Source organism: Anser cygnoides, chromosome 5 (genome assembly GCF_040182565.1).
Source record: "Anser cygnoides isolate HZ-2024a breed goose chromosome 5, Taihu_goose_T2T_genome, whole genome shotgun sequence".
Classification (NCBI taxonomy): domain Eukaryota; kingdom Metazoa; phylum Chordata; class Aves; order Anseriformes; family Anatidae; genus Anser; species Anser cygnoides.
Window position 1 is genome coordinate 55,767,033 of NC_089877.1, and position 21,790 is coordinate 55,788,822.

The 21,790-nt window shown below is 59.1% G+C and overlaps 1 protein-coding gene across 1 annotated transcript; it reads left to right on the forward strand.

The window, feature by feature from the left end:
• Positions 1 to 649: 649 nt before the first annotated feature.
• On the forward strand, positions 650 to 20,005 carry AMN (amnion associated transmembrane protein). The gene is made up of 12 exons (XM_048069769.2): positions 650 to 875; positions 3,520 to 3,638; positions 3,766 to 3,810; positions 12,570 to 12,657; positions 13,570 to 13,805; positions 15,061 to 15,198; positions 15,309 to 15,411; positions 16,206 to 16,288; positions 16,625 to 16,811; positions 17,392 to 17,566; positions 19,480 to 19,582; positions 19,707 to 20,005. The coding sequence occupies exons 1-12, from the start codon at positions 806 to 808 to the stop codon at positions 19,815 to 19,817; spliced, it is 1,458 nt and encodes a 485-aa protein (XP_047925726.2). The 5' UTR covers positions 650 to 805; the 3' UTR covers positions 19,818 to 20,005.
• The last annotated feature ends 1,785 nt before the right edge of the window (positions 20,006 to 21,790 follow it).

The window sequence follows — 21,790 nt, forward strand, 5'->3', positions numbered from 1 at the left end:
ACGGGGACGTGGGGACAGCAGTGCCGTCCTCCCCGGGCACAGTGCATCAGCTGGGGCACCTGGGGAGTGGGAAGCCTGCCGCTCTTCTCAATCCTCTGCTCACAGGGTTACGGGTTTGGGGGAAGAGAGGGTATTTCCAGGGAGTGGTGAGTGGCTTCACCAAATTACCCCCATCAGCGGGGATGGCTGGCAGCAAGGCTGGAGGAGAAACCCATCCACAGGCTTTGTGGCTCCTTAAAATGACAGTTGCTCAGGGTCAGTAGGGGCACTGCGTATGGTGGGGACCTTTGTCCTCATCCTCCTCCTGTGCTGGCGCCGCTGCCACCTTCGACCCCCAGCAGCCTCAACAAAAGCAGCGTGGGGCTGCGCGGCGCGCGCCAGGTAATGAGCGAGTCAGCTGGTGGCCAAAGTACAATTACAAGTTGTTGCTGGAAGCTGCTCTCTTCCAAGGGAGCTAATTGAAAATACACGGAGACCATTATGGTAATGACGGGGTTCTGCGGGAGGGGGGGAACTGGAAGCGCATGGGGTGAGTTTGCTCTCGCCCCCGCTCCAGAAGCCACCACCACTGCTCTCAGCTCCTCGCCTCGCTCCCCAGTGGCTCTTCCAGGCTCCCCGGGGATGCCAAGAAAATGAGGAGCCTGGGAGAGGAGCTGAGAGCAAACTGGCTCCCAGGGCTGGCCGAGGCTGTGGTCAGTGCTGGGGGAAGGCTGCCTCCCGCACCGCTGCGCTCCCTGCAGCCTCCCGCGGGCTGAGCCCATCACGTGCCCGGGACAGTCCAAGGTCCGGCCGGGCAGGGCTGTGGATGCAAGCACCAGAAGCCTGCAGTGACATGGATGGCCTGATTTTCCTCCTCAGTGTGCTGCAGCTCCTTGGTGAGTACGCCCAGGGCCTGGCTGCGTGCAGAGAAGGGCTGGCCGAGGGATGATTTCCCCATTTCAAGTGTCCTTTAGCAATCCTGTTTCGGAGCAGAGCTGCAGTGTCACTTGCGGTGTGTTCATAATGCGAACAGCAAAATGCATTTCCAGATGGACAAAGAGAAGGAAGGAGAACGAGCCTGGGAGGCCAGGCTCCAATTTGTGTGTGGCACTCGCCGCACCTCTGCAGCTCAGGTTTTCCTGCTCTCGCTCGAAGCCAGCAGCTCTGCACTGCAGGATCCATTTTCTGTTGAATATGCATGTCGCTTTGATGTTCAAGGACTGCGCTTCCCTGGAGACAAGGCTGATTAAATAGCACGCTGATATTTCCCGGGCTGCGGAGGGTGCAGGAATGCGTCAGCACAGCTGTATGGGGAAAAGAGGGTTGTGCAGGAGCAGGTTAACCTCTGCGGCCCCTGAGCCCCAGCCCCGCGGCGGGCAGCGTGCCGGGCAGGCACACAGCGTGGGCTCGCTCCACAAAACACCTCGCAGCTGTGGGAACATGAGGTGTGTGTACAGTGGGGCTGGCAGAGCCTTCCTGCCACGGCTTTAACCCGGCTTTTTGGGGTGGGAAGGACACGGATCCCTAGCATGGACAGAGCAGCTTGCAATGGCTATTTGGGAGCTTTTTCCTTCTTAAGCCCTTTTTGACTCCAAGCCAGTGAGGACCTCAGATCTGCCCTATTCTTCCTTTGACAGCTAGGAATGGAAAGTTTTCTTGCTGTTCCTTGGGACATTTCCCACCCGTCCTGAGGCAGCTGAAAGTTGTGTCTCCAGCCCCTCTGCTCCCCTCCTGCCCCAGCTGCTCGTGGCCACGCTCCGGAGCCTGCTAGTGCATTATGACTTTCATTCAGGTTAAAACCATATTTTTTCCTCTTCATCCGGCCATGGTTATGTACAATAAATGGTCTCAGCAGAGCCCCTGGCAGAGCCAGCCAGTGCAAGTCTGCAATTATGCTCCGAAGGCGATCATTACACATTGATAAAGCCTCTGCAGAGCCTACTTAGCACAACCAGCCAGCTCTCCTCCCGGTCATTGGGACTAGCAGGTCCCAGGCGCTCTGCAGCACACCTTCCCCACCAGCCACAGCCATCCAGACCCCTTCCCTCCGAGCTGGGGTCCCCATGGCCCCTCTGTCCCTCTCCACCCCACCTCCAGCCCCCAAGTCGTGCTCCTGCCCTTCCTCTGCCCACTCCTCTCCACCACCTACTTTGAATGTACTCTGTAGTGTTGTTATTTTTTCCCCTTTCCTGAGGAAAAGATGAACCCTATTAAGAGCAAAGGTTTTTTATTTTACCTTTTTTCCCCCCTCCTTTCTGTCTCATAAATCACTTTCCCGAAGCCATTTAATTCAGGCTGTTGAGAATCATCTCCAGGTGAATGCGAATTTCCCAGCCAAGCCTGGGAAATGTCAGGCTCGCAGGCAGATGCTCCCGGAGCTCTTGTACAAACAGAGGGGATTAGGGTGGAAACCAGCCTCCGCCACGGCTGCTGCTCAGCGAGCGGGGCCATCACTGGGGGTGTCACGAGCGGGTACCACCACGGCACCATCGGGGTCCTGGCAGCCCATGGGGACAGCTGCTGGGGGACACCCAGCCTGGTGGGACCTCAGGCACTAGGACGCAAGCAAATCCCCACTATTGAGCCCCAAACATGTGATGCTGGCCAATATTTTGTGCTACACGCCATACCAAATCCCCTTTCTCCTCTTGCCCTCTCCTCCTGGCACTGCTGGCTCCGCGTGCTCACCTCCTACCTCCTGGAACCACCAAGGGCAGGGGCTCTGTATTTTACTAATGCCTCATGGGTTGGGGCCCTAACGGCACCAGAAAACAAGGAATTTAATGGTTAGGTACCGGGTTGTATATATCATTCTTACCCACTGCCTGCAGGCCTTTACTGCCTTGTCTCTTGTGTAAAGTATCTGTCTCTTATTTGTATTTCTTCCTGGCTGGGTAAAAAAATATCACTCAGCCAAAAAAATCCCTTTTGTAGAGGAGGCAGGGGCAGGAGGATGGGGGCTGGGGAACTGCCGTCACACAGAGGCTGATCCTGGGCAGAAAATCCCCAGATCCAGCTTGGAAAGGTCGAAGAATCCCATAGAGCATCCCATGGTGTTGGGCACTGGGACAGGCTCCCCAGGGCAGTGGTCACGGCACCGAGCCTGGTGGAGCTCAAGAAGTGTTTGGACACCGCTCTCAGACACAGGGGCTGATTTTGGGGCGGTCCTTTTTGGAGCAAGGAGCTGGAACTGACGACCCTTGTGATGGCCAGTGCTAGGGTAACGTCCTTCCTTCGTGTCCCTCAGAGCCTGGTAGATCACCCCACCGCTGCTGGGGTGAGCACGAATGGTGCCACCGCAGCGGCATGGGCAGGGCGGGGAGAGGAAAGCGAAGTCACAGCCCCGGGCCCCAGGCTGGCGGTGGTGAGCTGGTGCGGCACGCAGGGCTGGCTTTCAAGGGTGCGGAGGTGTGGGGTGCAAAACCCATCCCTGCGGCCACCTGAGGAGAACCAGAGGCTGCGATGCCCTCTGAGGGCCTGGCCCACGCTGGGACATCTCCCCAGAGTCCTGGGTTACATTTGCTTCCCTGTTCCTCCCAGCTGCTGCCATGGCTGCGTACAAGCAGTGGATTCCCAACACCAATTTTGAAACCGCGTCCAACTGGGATAAAGAGCGGGTCCCGTGTGCCAGCGACGTGATTCGTTTTGAGAAGAACAAGGTATCAGTGCTGAGTTTCTTATTTTTTTCTTTTTTTTCAAAATGACATTGGGCATTTGGCAAGCCCTTTACCTGCCCATGGAAAGCGCCCTGAGACTTTTTTTTTTTTATTCTCGCTTTCCTTCCAGGTGCTCTCGGTCTTCGTCAGGTCTCCCCACGCAGTGACAGACATGGTGAGCAACGTGCCACGGGTGGGCGGGTGGGCGGCACCGGTCTGGTGCAACCCGCGGAGAAACCTCAGCTGGGGCAGCTGCTCGAGCATCCTGTGCTGCTCCGTGCAGAAAGCAGCCTGGAGCAAAAAGCCCATTGCCATGTTTTATTTATTTATTTATTTTCACTTGGGGGAGTAGGGGGTGAAACATCCCAAAAGCCCATTGGAAGAAATTAAATTTTCTTCCCAAAAGGAAAGAAAAAAAACCCCCTGTCCACTGAGCTCTTTGCAGCAGCCTGCTCGGGAAGCACCAGCTCACGGCGCGGCTGGTGCAGAACAGATACTAGCCCTGGGCTGAGGCTAAGTGAAGCTGACAGGAAAACACTTTGAAATGAAAACAAACCATTCGGGGAAATCCCAAAATGTTGCTCAAGAAATTTCCTTTCAAATGCCATTGCTTTCCGTATTTTTCTCGGGCGCTCTTATCCCAGAGGCGGTGAGACGGGCACAGCATGGAGCTGTGATGCCCCCGAGGGGCGAGCGCGGGCTGGGGGCTGGGGGGGGCAACGGGAGGTCCTGGCTGGGGGCTCGAGCTGCAAAAACACCGTCGAGGAGGGGATGGGGAGGAGAAGCCCATCCTGACACCGACAGCGAGCTGAGCTGGGGCATCCCACCAAACGGGATGTGGCCGCGGCAGAGTTTTCTCTCTGGGCTTTAGGCTCAGCAAAAAAGTCAGAGGTGGGGTTTGGCTCTTTTATCAGCCATTAAGTCTGAACGGGCCCTTGAAATTTACGTCGTATGATTTGTGCGGGCTGTCTACCCCGCTAATAATTTTGATGCTTTAATAACGCCATGCGCCGCATTTAATCCCTCTACAAATATTTGGAGGAGTTACTTTATTTACGTGGCATTTTAAATATGAATGTTGGAAGGAAAGAATGTACTTGGGAAATACGTACAAATATAATGTAATAAATGAGGTGGAATTTACCCAGAGAAGAAAAGAGCAAAATATCACTCCAGTAGATTTTATTTTACTTACAGATGAATGTATAATATTTCTAAAGTACTTTCATCAGAGGACTGCGAAGTGCATAATTGCAAAGCAGCATTATTCATTACAGCATTAGCCTTTCAAAAACAAGCTAAAGAGCCGAAATTAAAAAGACCCAGGGCTGGCCATGCGCTGGGAACAAAGGCGAGAGGCCAGCGTCACGCCAACGACCCCACCTGCGGCAGCAGAGCCCCGCCGACCTCTTCTGGGCGCTCAGCTGTAGGTTTCCACCACGGGTGGTAGAGTCAGGGTGCCCGAGTGGCCCCAAAATCCTCCCCAGCACCAGGTCAGGCTCTGGTGGGGGTTTCGAGCCCTTTGCAGCTGACTTCCCAGCACGCAGCTCCCTCCTCCTCAGATCATCACCGTTTGCAGTGCGCTGTCCCATTGAGTTCCCAAACCTGGCTAATCAATTTCCTAATTTCACCTCCACCATCTCCCTCTCCCTGCCGTGCGCTGCCGTGCTCTGTGGTCACCAGGTGATAAGGGGATTGCCAAGACGAGGGATTTTAAAAGAACGAAATCCAGCACCTGAGCTGGGGACGGCGTGAAATTTGGCAACGGGGTCGTTCGGAGGCAAATTGGTTCTGAGGCTTTCTGCAGTGAGGCAGGGCTGCACCTGTTCGGATGCTGGCCTCGCCGCGCCGCAGAATTAATCACTCAAATCAGCAGGAATACATTAAGCTTTGGAGTCGCCATGGAGATGCTATACAGCCTTTGGCCAGAAAAAAAAATAAATAAAATAAAAAAACAGGCGCGCGATGCTTGCTATAGCATCACAGAAGGGAATTTGTGGCCAGGGAAGGGGCTCGGCTCTCATTGACTTTCATGAGGACGGTGCTGACTGCGCAGGGGAGGAGATGCTGGGGCTGGTGCAGGGCTGGCGGAGAGGTGGTGCGAGGACTCTTGTTCCCCCCCATGCCCCCTGTGTGAGAAACACCAAAATGCCCGTGCTCACCCCCGAACAGGCTGTTTGCTGCGCTCCCACTGCTCGTCCCCTGCCCCTGTGTGTGTGTGCCCATGGATAGCGTCAAGATCAGACCCGATCCCGTTGTTACAAGACCCTCCTCTCGTTTCTGTTTTCCCCTCCCTCTTGTTTTCCCCTCCTGTATGCCGCTGCGCACTCAGCGCCCGCTCGCTGCTCCTCTTCTCCGGGGCGAGCCGCAGCCCCCGGCCCCTGCCCAGCACCCCGCAGCCCCCCGGAGCTGTCGGGATCAGGTCGGGGCTGCAGGGGCACGAACCCACAAAACCCACCTCCCCTGCTTCAAGGGAAGCACCTTCATTGTCCGATTTGTCACTTGTCTGCTCTGAAGGTTAGAGCGGGTCTCTAATTCAGCTACACGCTAAATCCAAATCCAGCTTAAGCGTAAGTGACTTTGAAGCGTAACCATCACTATTAGGCTGGATTTTCTATGGTCTTTAGCTGCCTAAAGATGCAGATAAGTATTTAGCAGGCTTCCAGAGGTGCCTGAGGGTAAATCTGCAAAAAAAGGACGGAGGTGCTCGGCGCGGCAGTGCCTGATGTGCCAGCAAGGCAGCGAAAACCCAGGACCTGGCAAGGGGCAGGGGACCCAGACCCAGCACCCCCGTACCCTGCTCGCGGCTGCGGGGCTGCTCCTGTGTCTTGTGCTGGGTGCCGTGACCCGGGTCCAGCTGCACCCCTGGGTGCTCGCCCTGTTCGTGGCCCTGAAGGGCTGCAGGCTCTGCAATGCAGCCGTTCCCCGCGGGAAAGCTGGGCACGGCGTCCCCCAGCCCGCACGGGCCCTCGAGCAGTGCGTGCCCCAGCCGGGGCCAGGGACGGCCCGCGGGGTCAGGGATGATGCCACTTGCTATTTTTGGGGGGGCAGGAGTCAGGTTTAGCCACGTGGGCAGCGCAGCCTGGTGTGGTCTCGGGGTCAGGGCACAGCACAAGCATCACCTTCTGCTCTCTGCTGCTCCCTGCTTGGGGGGAAAACACCGATGTCCTGGGCATTTCGGGTGCCTTCAGCCCCCGGAGCCCCCTGCCCAGTTTGCACAACGCCTAATGGCTGGTGGTGCTGCCACCTGCACCGAGCTGGAGGCCGCTCATCACACCCCATTTTCTCCCCGTCCCCACCCCGAGGTGTCCGGGAGGTGACGGGGTGGGATTGTCCCCTGGGGACCTCGCTGCCCGCTGGACCGAGCTGTGCCCAGCGCCCATCCCACCCTCACTGAGGTCCAGCTGCCCAAACCTTGTCCCTGCCCACCCGCTGCGGGGCCCTAAGCCCCAGGGAGGGTCAGGAGCTGGGGTCCAAGCGGGTCCTCATCTCTCGGCGTTTTATTTTTAGCTGCCTAATTGTGAGAGCAGAATGTACTCGGCTTTGCTGCAGGATGCTCCTGCTTGGTTCCTGGCAGAGATTGATCTCGAAATGCCAATTGCTCTCCAGGGGCGCTGGCTCTAATGAATTGCAATGGTTTGTGCTCGGCCCACGCACCGCCGCTCCCCTCCCCCTGCTTCCGAAATCGCGGCGACGCAGGTTAACGAGACCCAGGCAAGGGAATAGTTTCTCTTTTCCCGAGATGAAGGTAAAAATTTTACGGGAGTGTGTGCGCGCGTGTGCGCGTGTGTGACGACACATAATGACCAGCCCAGATCCTGCGGGCTGTTCTCCGGCAGCGCGCCTACCTGAGGAAGGGGTGCAGCGAAGCAGCTTTTTGCAGCCGTCCATGCTGACACCTCCCTGCCTTTATTTGATCCTTTGCAGCAGGAGGGAGCTGCAAAGCCCGCGGTGAGCAGAGCAGCGCGCCAGCACCCTGGGGGCTCGTGGGCTGGGGCGGGTGCTGGGGCAGCTCTGGCTCTGTGCCTCCGTCCCTCGGCGAGCACCTCCAGCCGCCTTCCGTCTCTCTCTGACCTTGGGCACAGAGAGGAGTTCAGAAAAATGAGCTGAACTAATCCCGAGTAGATCTGTAAATAGCTCTAAGCCTCTGTTTGCAGTCTGCATCCATAGCTCAAGTGCCTTAGCCTGATTTGCACTCCCGCAGGTGCGAACGTTTCACGTACCGGCTGCTCGGCGCGGGAGCCGTGTCCCTGCTCTCACTTCTTGGGCAAAACAGTGAGGATGCTCCCGACGTCCCCTCGTCCCTCTGCCCAGGCACCAGGACACCCAATTTCTGCCCAGGGAGGCTCTGAGCCCCCAGGCAGCACCCACACATGGCCCAGGAGCTGCTTGGGGCAGCAGGACTTTGGGAGGGCTTTGGTCCCCTGGGGGAAAGCTGGCAGCCTGCTGACCTCAGGAGGATTTTGGCAGGACCTCCTTCCCCCCAGGGCCAGGAAAAGCTGTTGGTTTGCATTTTATCACGGTGCTGCAGATAAAGTGCACCCCAGCAGAGTGTTTCGAGTCAGGTGGAGCTGCGGGTCAGCCGAGAGGGGCTCAGCTGCCCCCTGAGCACAGCCTCGCCACTCCATCACCCTCACGCTACGTTTTGGGACCCCGAGGTGCCGAGGCCAGCTCAGCGGGCACAGCAGGGGAACCTGATCCTGCGTTAATGAGAGCACAGTTGCCAAATCACCCTGCCTTGCAGGGGGGCAGCAGGGGTGCAGGCAGGGGAGAGCAGCCAAGCGCCTCGATAACGTGCAGGGGACGATGCCGGAGTGGTGACATCCCGCCGGCACGCTGCTCCGCCACCCGTGCCCCTGCTGCTGCCCTGGGTGAAAGCAGAAGGGCGAGGTACTCGAGGGAGCCGATGAGGGCTGGAGTGCATCTTCGTTGAGCAGCGTTCTCATGGGGAAAAAAAGTGCACATCTCACCCTTTTTCCTTAGGATGCCGAAGCCCAGCTCCTCCCAGGGGGCATGTCTCACGGAGGGATGTCAGGCTAACCGTGGCCGTGGCACCTTCCCGCCCCTGCTCCCTCAGCAGCGAGGTCTCTGCAGTTTCCAGCCGTTCGCCCAGTGGTGCTGGGATGCTCCAGGTGCAGGGGCAGGGGGAGGAGCGGGGTCAGGATGGAGCCAGCAGCACTGGGCTTGGAAGCGAGCTGGAGGATGCAGGTGTGAGCTTCATCCGGGCAGGAGAGAGCGCAAAGGAAGCCCCTAACAAACCAAAGCAACCCCACGGCAAGCAGAGCCCTGGCAGCGCTCCAGAGCCGTCGCAGGGATTTACCTGTGGATGAATCTGGCCCCGTGCCTTGCTGCTGGATCCCACCCAAGAGCCCGCACACCTGGCGGCACTCAGAGCCCCTGAGGGCAGGGGGAAAACCCCCGTATTTCCCATCCACAGGCAGCAGCAGGAAGGGACCAGAGGCTGCCTGTTCTCCTGCCCGCCTCCTGCCTTTCCCCCTGGCAGATGCATCCCATTTTCCCTGTGCTGATGGATGTGGCACTGCTCCTGTCGCTCACCTCAAACCTTTGCCAGAGCAGTGCCGGGATGTGCCAGAGGCTGGGTACAACCCATCTCAAAAGCTGCCCTCTCAGGCCTTTGCCTTTGGGCTAGGATAGTTGCAGGTCATTCTGCAGGAAAGAAATGCAGGAGGTGGCTCCGGCCCTGCCTTCCCCTCTCCTTCCTTTTGTACCTCTGCAGTTGGTGTTGTTCTCACCGACGTGTTGGGGCAGCAGGACTGCACCTCGTGCCGCGGCACAGTGCTGGTGTGGCACGTGTCATGGCTGAGAGCGAGGTGGGGTCTTTCCTGTCGTCTTTTTGGGTCTTTTTTTCTGACTTTGATTAGAAAAATTATGGCTGTGTTTCAGTTGTCCTTACATTTGATAATGAAGACCAAGGACATAAGTCATTTAGCAGTGTCAGGGGTGGGAAGTAACTAGTGGGACTCCAAGCTCATGGTATTAATGGCCCTGGAGTACGGGTTGGCAGGAGCCGAGGAAAACAGATGAAACTGCCAGCTTTTTGGCTCTGGTCCTTTGGTACATGTCATTGCTCAGTTCAAAATGTACTTGGAGAGGGGCCCAGCCTATATGTAATTCCTATACAAACTCCCAAATGCAGAAAGCCACTGCCCAACCAGCGTCTCCACTCGTCCTCTGCAGTGAGCCGAGCTGCTTAACTCTTTGCTCTGCTAGGAAAAGACAAAGTGCAAATCGGTTACAAACCCGGACACCAGCGTGTGCACCTCGGGAGGGTCTGCCCAGCTCTGCTGCCGACAGCAGAGGCCCCACCGCTGCCTCCCCACGAGGCTGGCAGTGGTGGGTGTACAGCACCTCCGCAGTGGTGGGCAGCGAGCTGTAGATGCAGCTGCTGGTGTGGGGGCCAGCCTCGGAAACTCCTGCTGGGAAGCAAAAGTGCAGGGCTCTTCTTGCATTTTGTGCTTGCTGGAGGAGCTGCATCTTCTCTGGAGAGCCCTGGGGCCGGCGGCTGCAGACCAACCCCAGCCGGCACACAGGCTCTGCAGGTGTGGGGCAGGCTGGGCGTGAGGCTAAGGGGCACATTCTTCCACCTCTCCCGTGGGCACGAGTGGTGCCATACGTGAGCAGAGCATGCTGCTGACCCTGCAGCTGCTCCAGACCCTGTCCAGACGCTGCTCACCTCATGTGCAAGGGGGCTGTGACGCTGGACCTGCTGGGTCACTGGATTTGTGTATCTGTGTGTGGATCTGCAACCAGCCAAGGTCCTTACCTGGCTGCCTTCCTTTGCTCCGGGCGTAACACATGTACAAAATGCTCTTGCATTGCTCCCGGGAGCAGTGTGAGTAATGCGGATTACAAATGTACGGACACACTTGTCTGAGTGCTGCCTTTGCAGCTTTTTTCTCCCCCTCATTAATTTGTGAAGCTCTGAACAAACAAACCCCTGGACAGAAAAGCTCGCTGCATGGCCTCGGGGTGTTTGGGGTGCTCTGATCCACAGCCGCAGCCAAAGGGCTAGGTAACCTCACTGGGGAGAGAGATGTCCGTCAGGCAGGGGGCAGAGATGGGACTTCCCAACCTGGTGGTCTCAACCTAGCAACAAAACTCACCACCAGCACCTTCTGCAGCCTGGGAAAGCGACCAGGGGCCAGCTGGTGACAAGCCACCGGGGGTCAGACACCTCCCTCCCTGCTCGGCGCAGGCACACAGGGCTGCAGCCCGCAGGCTTGTCGAAAACGAGCCACAGTGCTTCGCTTGGTAAAGGAGGCTGGTAGCATAGAGCTTGGCCAGCTCAAAGCAGGCCAAGTCCCGAGCCTCAAAATGTCACTAGACGTGGCTTCTGCATCTGCAGGCAGAGGGCACGTTGCCATTCTCATCCTGGCAGACCTTTCAGCCTCTCTCCGTGTTGGAAAAATTGGCTTTACTCAGGAGCAAAGAGGTTTGGAGGACATGATGGTGCGGTTCCCAGTTAGGCACTGCACGTCCTGCGGTCTCGTGAAGCAGCACCCGTGGGCAAATGTCTCCTTCTGGGCGGTGGGGAGGCGCCGTGCCTCGGGGCAGGAGGAGCCCAGAGCCCAGGCATCGGCCTCCTCGCTCCGTCTGTGCAGCGGGGCCGCCGGTGGGACCGAGCACCCGCAGGCGAGGCCTCCCCCCGGGACAGAGAGCTGTCGCAGCCACCCGCTGCCGCCAGTCCCAGGTCTCGCTTTCTCCAACCCTCATGCATATTTAAAGGCCAATTAAGTAGACGAAACCTCACCAGCTCATCGAGCGTGCCTCTCTCCGAGCTGCACGGGCCCAGCGCGGACCCGAGGGCTCCCAGCAGCCGGTGGGAGCGGGGCTGTGCCTCCGATGGACTGAGCTGGAGGAGCCTCACGCATGACTCACCCCTTGGCGCGTGGAAATACTGGGGGAAAACCCAGCTTTTCCTTTGGCAAGCTGCACGTGGAAAATGAGGCGAGCCGGGCTGAATAAGCGGCGCGCTGTGAGTGAGTCGGCCGCTTGCTGCAGGCCGCCCTGGGGTGGGCAGCGCCGGCTGAAGGCTGCGGCTCCCCGCTGAAATGGGGCAGTGCTGTGCTCTCCAGGCTGGGCAGGGTTTGTCCCGCAGACCCCTCTCAAACCAGGCAAGCGTGGTGCCACCGGCTTGGCCGGGCTGTTTGCCCGAGGGGGTGCGAGGAGGCGGTCTGGCTGCGGCAAGCGGTGCTGAGTGCTGCTGCCTGCTTCCCACGGCTCGCCCCCCGCACAAACCCACTCCATCTGACACCTGCTTGGGCTCCCTGGTTGATTTCTGCTGATCTGCCGCTGAGGGGCAAACACAGTCGGTGTGGCAGGAGCCAGCACGGTGAGATGCTCACCCACCGGGCAATGCCTGCACAGAGGCATGTCCTAGTCTGTGGGCCAGTGTAGGGCATCCTTATAAATTCTCATCCTTTAATAAACCCACTGTGTTTTGTTTTGTTTTTTTTTTAACCTTTAATAAACCCGCTGCCCAGCCGGCAGCCATTGGGAGCCCACTGCTCTGCCACCTCTGGGCGCTTGCAGACAGGAATTGGGTTTTGCATGGCCCAGGAATTTATGGAGCCATTTTGGAGCCCCTGGGAGCGTTTGTGTATGCCAGAGGAGGAGGGAGCCGTGGAAAGAGCTTACCTGGCTTTTCTGCTTTTCTTGTTTCCCTGAATGCTTCGTGCTTTTCTGTGCTGCTACAAGACCAAGTGAAACCCCATCACAGCATCCCCGTCTGTAAAACGAGGCGACGATGCCTTCCCATCAGGCAGGGCACAGTGAGGGTAGCTCCTAATGACTGCAGAGTGCCTCGGAGATGGGGAGCGCAATCGGCATCCTGATACTTAGCGGCGTTATTTGATGACAAGCCTGGGTGGCTGGCAGCGGGGCCGCAGTAACACTCTTAATCCCTTCCTCCAGTTCCTCCCCCTGAACGGAGAGCTCCTCCTGGCACCTGGCGCCGGATTCGCGGCTTTCGACGGCAGCTGGGACGCGGGATGCGGCTCAGGTACCTCGTGCGGGGCTGGCCGCCCAAGCGCCACGCGCTCAGCCGCACGAATTCAGCAGCGGCAGCGCTACCAAGGCCTCTGCTCTCCCCCCTCGTCGCGGGGTGACTCAGCCCCTCTGAATCCCTGCCCGCTCTTTGATGGCTTCCCCCACGTCGCGTCTCGTTTCTCCCGCCCCATCACCTGTCTTCTAAAACAGTAATTATACCAGGGGGCTCTTTGAAGTCGGAGCGGCGAGGTAAATGTTGTTTGTGTTTCACCCTGCCTATTAAGCATGCAGCCACATCAAAGCCCTCGTTTTGCTTTGCCACGGTGTTTCTAAAGAAAACTGGTTACAAATTGCACACCCGGGCCTCCCAGCACCGAGCTGCAGCCGTTTGGGAGCGCTGCCCTTCGGCCCTGCGGGCGTCCGTGTGCGCGGGTGTCTCGGCACATCCCGCTGCCTCCCGCGGCTCTCAGACCGCAGCGAGCGAGGCAGCGGTTTGGTTTGGGCAGTGCCACTTGTTTGCCCCAATGCTGCTTGCCCCGGAGATGTACTTTTGCTGTCCTGGAGCCAAATAACACGTCTGGTGGCACGTGGTGGTGTAGTCCAGCCGCAGGACAGTGTCGGGTACAACAGTACGCGTGGGGCTGCTGGAGGGGCCTGCAGCACTGGGCTGTTTTCCCCCCTTAACCTTAAGGTTCAGCTTTAAAGAATGGGGAAAAAAATCCCCTGGGGTCTGGGTCCGGGGGTCTGCAGCCAGAAGCTGGGCTTTGCTGCTGCCACCCGCCCTTGGCAGGAAGCCCTGCAGGGGGAGGCGATGCCAGCAGGCTCCTCGCCCCAGCCCTGTGGCCAAGTGGCCACCTCTTTTACCCGCCCAGAGGCTGCGGGTCGGGTCCAGCTCCCTCTCCACCTCTCCTCTCGCTTGTCCCAGGCACGGTGCTGAGGTTTGCTGATGCCGAGCAGCGCTCCTGGTTCGACCCTGCGCTGTGGCAGGACGTGTCCCCCGCTGGGGACCAGGAGCCAGCCGGGCACATCTTCTCCGTGGATGAGGAGCGAGTCCCGTGCCAGTACGACGATGTTATCTTCCAGCCCGAAACCTCCTTCCGTGTGAACCTCGACTCATCGCGGCAAGCGATCCGTCTCCGGAGCATCTCGCTCATGGGACAGGTAACGAGGAGCCGGGGGGAGGGGGAAACCTCCTCAGCACCTCCTCACTGCATCCCCAGGGAGGTGCAGCATCAGGCAGACGATGATCCAGAGATTTGGAGAATTTTTTCTCCCCACCAGCACCCTCTGTGCCACCAAGGGACTGCCCCTGTCCCAGGCACGTGTCTGCCACCGCTGTGCCCCGGGACGCCTGCCTCCCACCCGCAGCCTGGATGTGCCCCGCGGGCTGACAGTTGTCTCCCGGCTTTGGCTCCGTACCGCTCTCTAATTGATCGGGGGGATAATTATAGGAACGCTCGCAGCCTGCTGCGCTTCGGGCCAGGCAGATGCCAATCCCTGTCCCTCGCGGTCGGAAGAGCTGAAGATCACAGCCTCTGCGGCAGCACACAGGCGCTGCCTCCAGAAGCGGGAGATGCGGTAGACATCTCACAAGTGATTTATTATTTCTGCTGCTGTGCTGCCTGGGATCAGCCATTTCGGGGCCAGGCGTCAGGAAACAAGCACGCTGGCAGCTCCAGCACCCCGATGGAGCTCACCTGTGGGGTCCAGGGGATGCTGAGGTGGATGGTCCTGGGTGCTGGAGTGGTGCCGGTCCTGCTGATGCCTGGGATCCCCCCCAGCACTGAGGGGCGCAATCCTGCACCACCAAACCCCCCTGATGGCTGCAGTGCTGTGGAGTGGAGGCAGCTGCTGAGTGATGAGCTGGAAAGAGAAAATGCTTTGTATTTTTGTGTATATCTCATATTTCTCAAAATCCAACCTTGTAATGAAAGACAACTCTGTCCCTTTCTATCCAGCCCACTCCTTGCTGCCTGCAGGGTATTTTCACCCCAAGGACCAAGAAATCCTCTTGATGTGTCAGGAAGAGCCTCCCGGGGAAGGCGGTGGGTGCAGGGTGTAGGTGGCTGTGCAGGACGAGGCTGGGAAGTCCAGCTCTGCATGTGCTGAGCCGAGCCCACTGACATGTTCCCCAGCTTGAAGGCAAACACCTCATACCCAGTCCCTTCCCCCTCTAATTAAAACCACATAAACTGAGTCCCTGGCCCAGCAGAAAGAGGCAGAACAAGAAAATTCCCATGATTTATTTGTGGTCTTTTAAAAAAAACAAATAAATTGGAAAAGACTTTTCTGTTGGCCCCGTGGAAAAGCCGGAGCGGGCGATTTGCAGGGTTTTCCTGCTGTGTGGCTGCCGCAGGCTGCCTGCTGGAGGCGGTGATGGAGGTGCTCATCGTCCTCTTGCTCTCCTCCCGGGCAGGAGCTGAGCAGCGCCGAGGCTTGGGCCGAGTACCTGGGGGGCCCCTCGGCCCCGCGGCAGTTCCACGGCAATGGCACCCTGCAGGTGACAGGCACCCGCTGTCCCCACAGCTCCGGCTGCGCCTGTGGGAACACCCAGGTGAGTCCCCCCGGGGAAATTTGGGGAAGCGCTCTGGGAGCGAGGGGCGATTCCTCCCCATCGAAAGGAGCTGGGGGACGAGGGACTGACGCTGCCCTGCTCTCCTCTAGGACGGACACCGCATCTGCGCGTCCCTGCTCGGGGCAGCGGGGTGCCCGGCGCTGCCCTGCCAGAGCCCCCTGCGGCCCCTCGGCCACTGCTGCGGGGTCTGCGGTGAGTGGGGGCCCGGAGTGTCCTGGCGGGGGTCACAGCGCGGCAGGAAAACTTGTGCAGTGCAAAACAAGCAAGGGAAATGTGCCTTTTTTGCACCTTTCCAACAGCAAGTTCGTTTTGCATCATTTAAGATAAAAACTTGCAGAGTGAGAGCGTTCCCTTGGCTGTGGGCACATATTTGTTAATCTACCTGGCAGTCTGTTTAGGGCAATTTTTCATACGTGCCTGTACCTGGATATTTGGTACGTCGCACCGAATTCATTAAAAAGGCACCATATGTTTCTCTGATATACTCCTAAAAGCACAGCCTTTTAAAGCCATTAGGGGAATTTCATATTTCACCAAATGTTTGCTTGCATTGTTTCCGAGGAAAATACCTGAATCGATGAATGCAGGGCAGCGACAGAGGGCACACGAGTACCCGCTCCTTTGTGCCTCTCCTCCAACGGCACGGCAGCATTGCTGCACTGCAGCCTTGAGACCCTGCTAAATGCAGAGCTTCCCGCGGGTGTATGTGGGAGAAAGCTTTCAGGGGAGAGCTTCCCGCTGGAAATACAACACCAAACAAAAGCCTTTCACTTGAAGCAGCTGCTGAAAAGGCCAGCGAAGGAGGCATGGTTTCTCCGGGCAGCGCTGCTCAGACGCTGCTCCACTCCCCAGGCCCGGTGTGACCCAGCTGTCTGGAGGTGTTGGGGTCCCTGGGTGCCATCTGGGGCGATCGGAGTCGTGCATCTGCTGCAGCACTCTGCTCTTTTTGGGCTGTGACTGCTTGTCTGTCTGCTTTTGGACCGCAGGAGCTGTTGTCACCCTGGATTTCACACCCGATTTTGACCTGCAGAAGTACCAGGACAGAGTGGTGCGAGCCTGGCTCAGCCTGGTACGTCCCAGGGGTGCGGGGTGTCTCGGTCCCCACCGTTTGGGAGGCTTCTCCTGCCAGATTCGGCCTCTCAGGCGTGCCACCTTGCCCTGGGGGCTGGTGCGGCTGAGGTCCCATCCCATGGGGTGCTACACTGAGCTGCGTCCTCAGCTGCAGGCTGGCTGGAGGGGGTTTCCCTCTGGGAAGGCAGCAGCAGGGATGGCAGCTCTGTGCTGGGGCTCACGTGCAGATTTGGTGGTGGTCCTCACCGGTACGTCCATCAGGGCTGTCTGCGGATGGGATTTGTTTCTGCCCACCGCTCTCACGGGCTTTATATGACTTTTGTGTTTCGGAAAGCCCAAGTACGAAGGCGTTCAGATGGCCATCTCCAAGGTGCACAGAGCTCAGACCTTCCTGGGACTCCTCCCGCGGGGCTCCACGCCTGTCATCCAAATCGTGCTGGTCGACGGCGGGGCTGGAGAGCAGGCTGGCACCGCGGCACAGCAGCTGGCCGCAGACGTCGTGGGCGACATAGCACAGCACGGTAACTCTGCCATCCTCTAGGACACTTCCCCGAGGCACTCACAAACTGCCTCACCCCCACCAGGGCCTAACACACACACTGCTTTTCTCACCATTTCATTAGGGAGCCTTGCTTATCCCAAAGTTTCACTGTTTTAATCATAGCGGTGTGAGTGGAGCACCATGAAATGAAACTTATTTTTTCCCGTTTCCTGTGCTTCAACCTGTGCCCATCCTTGCCCCGAGGGCACTTACCTGGCCGTGGGCAGCCTGGTGCCCGCAGGACCCAGGTCCCTCTCTGCAGAGCTGCTCTCTGGCCAGAATGCTGTGAGTGAATGCAGCCCTGCAAGAGGCAGGAAAGTGCGTAGATCACAGCTGGGGCACCACACACCCAGCCCTGTGGGTTCAGACCCACACAGACCCATCCTGGCTGAGTCCACCCAGACGTTTATCCCACCCCGTCCTCGGGGAATGGGGCTAAAATGGGTGACCCTATTGTGCCAGGCCCAATTGCCGATCCCCTCTTCCATGTGCACAACGGGGCGGTGTGCAGGTATCTTGCCCTCTCCAGCCCGCACCCGTTTCTTCCTGCTCCTTCCCAGGTGAAGCACTCGGCATTTCAAGCAGCAGAATGGAGGTGGCCACCGGCAGCACCCTCAGCGGGCAGGCAGGAAGCCGCGCAGCGAGGAGGATCGCAGCAGGGACGGTCCTGGGGCTGCTCTCCGGTCTCCTGGTGCTGGGAGGGGTCCTCTTTCTCTTCCGAAAGGGAAAGCTGAGGTAGGGACAGGGCTTCTGCAGCAGCGTACAGCTAATGGTAACCTGCAGGCTGTGTCCTGCTCTGCTGGCTTCCAGCCAGGGCCGCTGGGAAGGTCTGAGGTGGCCGAAGGGCAGCTTCATGGCCCCAGCCTCCTCCGCAGCCAGGAGGGATCTGCTGGGCACAGCTGCCCTTGCTGCCTGGGGAGATCTCCCAGTCCTTGTAGCCTTCTGCCTGCAGCCTGCCAGGGGGTGGAGAGCTGCAGCTGCCAGCTTCTAAATAGAGCCCCATCAAAGCCGTGCAAAACAGCTCTGAAACAGCCCTGAGAGGGGACAGCAGCGTCAGGAAGCAGCCACGGCTCTCCCCCAGTGCCCTCATCCTGCACGCTGCGCAGCGTGCTGGGCACCACCTGGGTCTCCATCCCCTTCCCCACGACACTCGGCATCGGGGTGGGCACGGGGCAGTGCCCACAGCAGGCTCTGGCTGCCTGCAGAGCCTTGGCCAGCAGCATCCAAATCCCTGCTGCCCCAGGGAGAGAGGCACCCCCATTTCATCCCCGTGGATTAGAAGAGGCAAGGGGTGATTTGCAGGTTTATCGGTATGGCTCGCCCCACCGCCCTGACTGCAGGCAGCAGGGATTGACCCCAAACATGTTATAATGCTGAGGGCATCGAGAGCGTCTCTGTGTGCCCGGTGCGCTGGTACCTGCCAGGGGACGCGGAGCCAGGGCCGCTGCTGGCTGTGTCGTGGGCTGACAGCGGAGCAGGTGGCCGGGGACGCTTCCCCTGCCGCGTGGCACGTGCTGGCGTAACGCTTCCCAGCCATAAACCAGAGCCTCCGTTTAATTTCTAAATAAAACTCCCAGCCCCGTAATTGCTACTTGATGATTTATATTCCACTGACACTTCCTTGGACGCTGGACAGGCCTTTGAAACCCGCTCTGTCAGCAGCGGGAGGGAAGGGTGTGCAGCTACCAGAGATGGGCTGAGCCCGTGTCCCCAGCCGCCCTGCTCCTGCGGCACGTCCCTGAGCGGCTCCGGGACGGGGAACACCCACCGGTGGGGTTTTGGGGAGGGGGTGACCCGGGGGTGCTCCCCCAGTGACCCAGGGGTGCTCCCCCCAGGGTGGGGTGACCCCAGGGTTGCTCTCCCCCAGGCTGCCCTGCTGGGCTGTGGTGAATTTGGAGGCAGGGCCACAGAGACGTGGTGTTTTTGGTTGGGTTTGCTACGCTTGTGGGTTAATGATCAGCCTGGCCCTGGATGTCTTCTTCCAGCAGCCACCGAGTCCCCGTGAGGGCGTTATTTGCTGGACAGGCTGCACACGTCTGGCTCCATGCAGCGGAGCCGTCCTGGCCACCAGCAAACCAACAAATTCACCTTGTTCCCACCAAAAAGACCCCAGCACTCTCGCATTGTGCATGTGAGCACGCTGTGGGTGCTCGGGGGCTGCGGTGACACGTGTGGAGCCTCGTACCTGGCACGGGGACACTGCTCGGGACCGGGACCCTTAGGATAAGAGTAATGAGGAAGCTAATGAAAGCAATGGTAGTGATTAAGGTGATGAAATGATAACATGGTAAAAGTAATGATAAAAAGTAATTAGTGCTTGTTGAGATTGCAGTGGGAACAGGTGGCAGCTCTGTGGCAATTCATTTTAGCCTGGGAAAGGCGAGCGATGGCTCTGAGGCGATGAGCACCACGTGGTTCTCTGCGGGCTGGCAGGGTACAGGTCCCGGAGCGGCAGGCCCACTGCTTTCTGCTCGTCGACATGCAGCTTTCCTCGAGGAAGGGGCACGAATGTCCCATTTCAACGATCACCCAAACCTTTGGCCCCTATTTCCCACCCACCTCTTGTATCGGCAGCGTTTTGGCTGGGGGTGCGCAGGGAGGGTGCTGTAGGGCTGGGGTGCAGAGGGTGACACCATGTCTGTCCCCAGGCCGTGTCCCCTGCGCCTCCCCTGCCTCCGGGACCAAGAGGAGGACCCGGCCTCCCCCGAGCCAGCGAGTGACAAAGGCTTCGACAACCCCATGTTCGACGTGGTGAGTGGCCCCTGCCCGGGGACACGGGGTGCTTGGGGACGTGGGGGTGCTCAGGGCTCTGCGCTGGGTGGGTTTTGCTGGGGGTGTTGCTTCCCCTTTGATTTTCCTTCCCCTGCTGCTGCAGGAACCGCTGGACGCCGGCTCCGTGGAGGAGGCGCCGCAGGAGCTGGCTCCCAAAGCCCCGCCGATGTTCTACCTCAACCCCCTGTACGACCCAAGCGAGACCGAGACCTGATGGCGAGGCCCGGTGCCCAGGCAGCCAGGAGGGCAGCCGCAGCCTCCTGGGGGACACCGCCACCCCTCCGCCCCTCACACGGCTCCTGGTGGGATCTAAACCACAAGCAGCGGAGCCCACCTGAATAAAAACATCCGTGTGGTGAAGGAAATGGCAGCAAACCTTCACCGTGAGTGCTCGGCCACGCAGGCACGGCCTCCTGGTGTCACCTCTGTTCACATGACACATGTTTTGTTGGTGCCATGATGCTGGTCAGCGTTGGGCTCTGGGTCTTGTGTGGTACCTGGCGAGGTGGGGTCTGACTCTGCAGGGTGCTGAGTGCCCTGTGCCTGGGCCAGCCCCACGCTGGATGTGGCCCGGGGCACATGGCCTGCTGCAGGAGGGACGAGGGGACGGGGCCCTTCGCTAGCATGGGTCAGGGCAGCGGTGGCACGGGGGGAGCCTTGGTGGTGTTTGTGGTGTGCCGCGTACCCTCAGGTGTCCACAGCGTCAGGCACCTGTTCCTTCCAGAGCGGGTCTACTGAGTGAGCCTGAAATTATGGAAATAGATGCAGATTTATGCAAATTTGCACTCTGCTGGGTTTTCAGTAGGGCTTGTTGGCATATTCCATAAGGAAGTAGCTATTTTAAGTTTATTATATTTTCTTCAAGTCTCTGGAAGACATAATCCCTTCTCAAAGGCCTGGGAAGGCATCATGAGAGGTACTGGAGCCCTGACATGGGGTGACAGGCGATGAAACACGCTGCAGCTGGCTCTGATGAAGCCATCGCCTGCTGCCTGTGGTGGCTGCCACCGGCAGGCTGGGCACACGCAGGTCCCTCAGATACCACCCCTGACTCAAATCCTTGCCCTGCAGAGGGGGGGCAGTGGGGACACGGCACACCACAGCCAGCCCCGGTGCTGGTTTGTGGCTGCGATGTTACCATGGTGCCTGGAGAGCGCCCGCAGCATCTGCCGGCCCCGTGCACCGCGGCTGTTCTCGCTGCTGGGGGGGGGGGCGTTTGCTGTGCTTCGGAGTGTTTTTGTGCTCTTTTCCCCTTTCACATCAGTTCATTGCAAGTGACTGAAGCTCTTCTAGCTGGGTTTTTCCCCAGCTGAGGTCAGTGCAGCGCTGCACCAGGCAGCCCCTTGCCCCTGCCCTGTTCTGCAGGGACTAGGGACCGTCCCAAGGCAGCCCCCCTGGCCTTGCTGTTTTGGGGCCCCCTCACTCCAGCATCTCAAGGGCTTTTGGTGGCTGCATCTCCCGGGACGTGAGCTGAAGGTGAGTGGCAGGCGCCCCAGTGGCCATGCGCCGGGGAAGGAAGCGACAACCCAGCAGCCATAGGGAGCGCTGCACAAGATGGTGGCGGGGGCATTTTAACTCCGTGTCCTGCCGGTGCCTGCGGGAATCCCGACAGGAGCCCTGGGCAGGCGTTCGCAGCGAGGTGGCAGGGTCTCAGAGATGCCGCAGAACGGAAATTGTGCAGGGCTCTGCCCTCAGCACAGACCTGCGCCCCTTCGGCCCTCTGTTTTTGGGCGCATGGATTTGCTACTTGCCAGGCTTCATTCTTAAAACGCATTAGCAGCTCGAGGTCACTTACAACAGAGGCTTTAATTAAAGCAGAGATCAATTTTTGTCAGTGCGCGAGCCGAGCACATCCTGTACTTTTCCTTCAGGAGAGACGTCCGCGTGCTCGCGCGGAATCGCTGCGGGGAGGGGGAGCTCTGCAGAGCACGAAGCGCCGCTCGCGCTGCCACGCCGGGGGCCAGCGGGGCTGCAAAGCCAGGTGTTGTCACGACTCGTCGTCCTCCGCACCGGCACACGCACGCAGCCCCGGCGGGGGAACGCAGAGGCTTCGGTATGTGGGAGTCCCTCCTGGGACCCTGCATACACACGGAATTTAATTCGCAGGCATCTTCGGCCGCCAGCGCCTTAGGTCCGTGGTTTCTGCTGCCGAGGCTGTGCGCCGCACAGCTGAGTACCTGACGGCTT

Bases quoted from the DNA above. Each gene is read 5' to 3' on its own strand.
- AMN (XM_048069769.2), top strand. From the start codon at position 806: ATGCAAGCACCAGAAGCCTGCAGTGACATGGATGGCCTGATTTTCCTC. The intron at 876-3,519 runs GTGAGTACGCCC...TGTTCCTCCCAG, and splicing joins CAGTGTGCTGCAGCTCCTTG to CTGCTGCCATGGCTGCGTAC. The intron at 19,583-19,706 runs GTGAGTGGCCCC...CTGCTGCTGCAG, and splicing joins ACAACCCCATGTTCGACGTG to GAACCGCTGGACGCCGGCTC.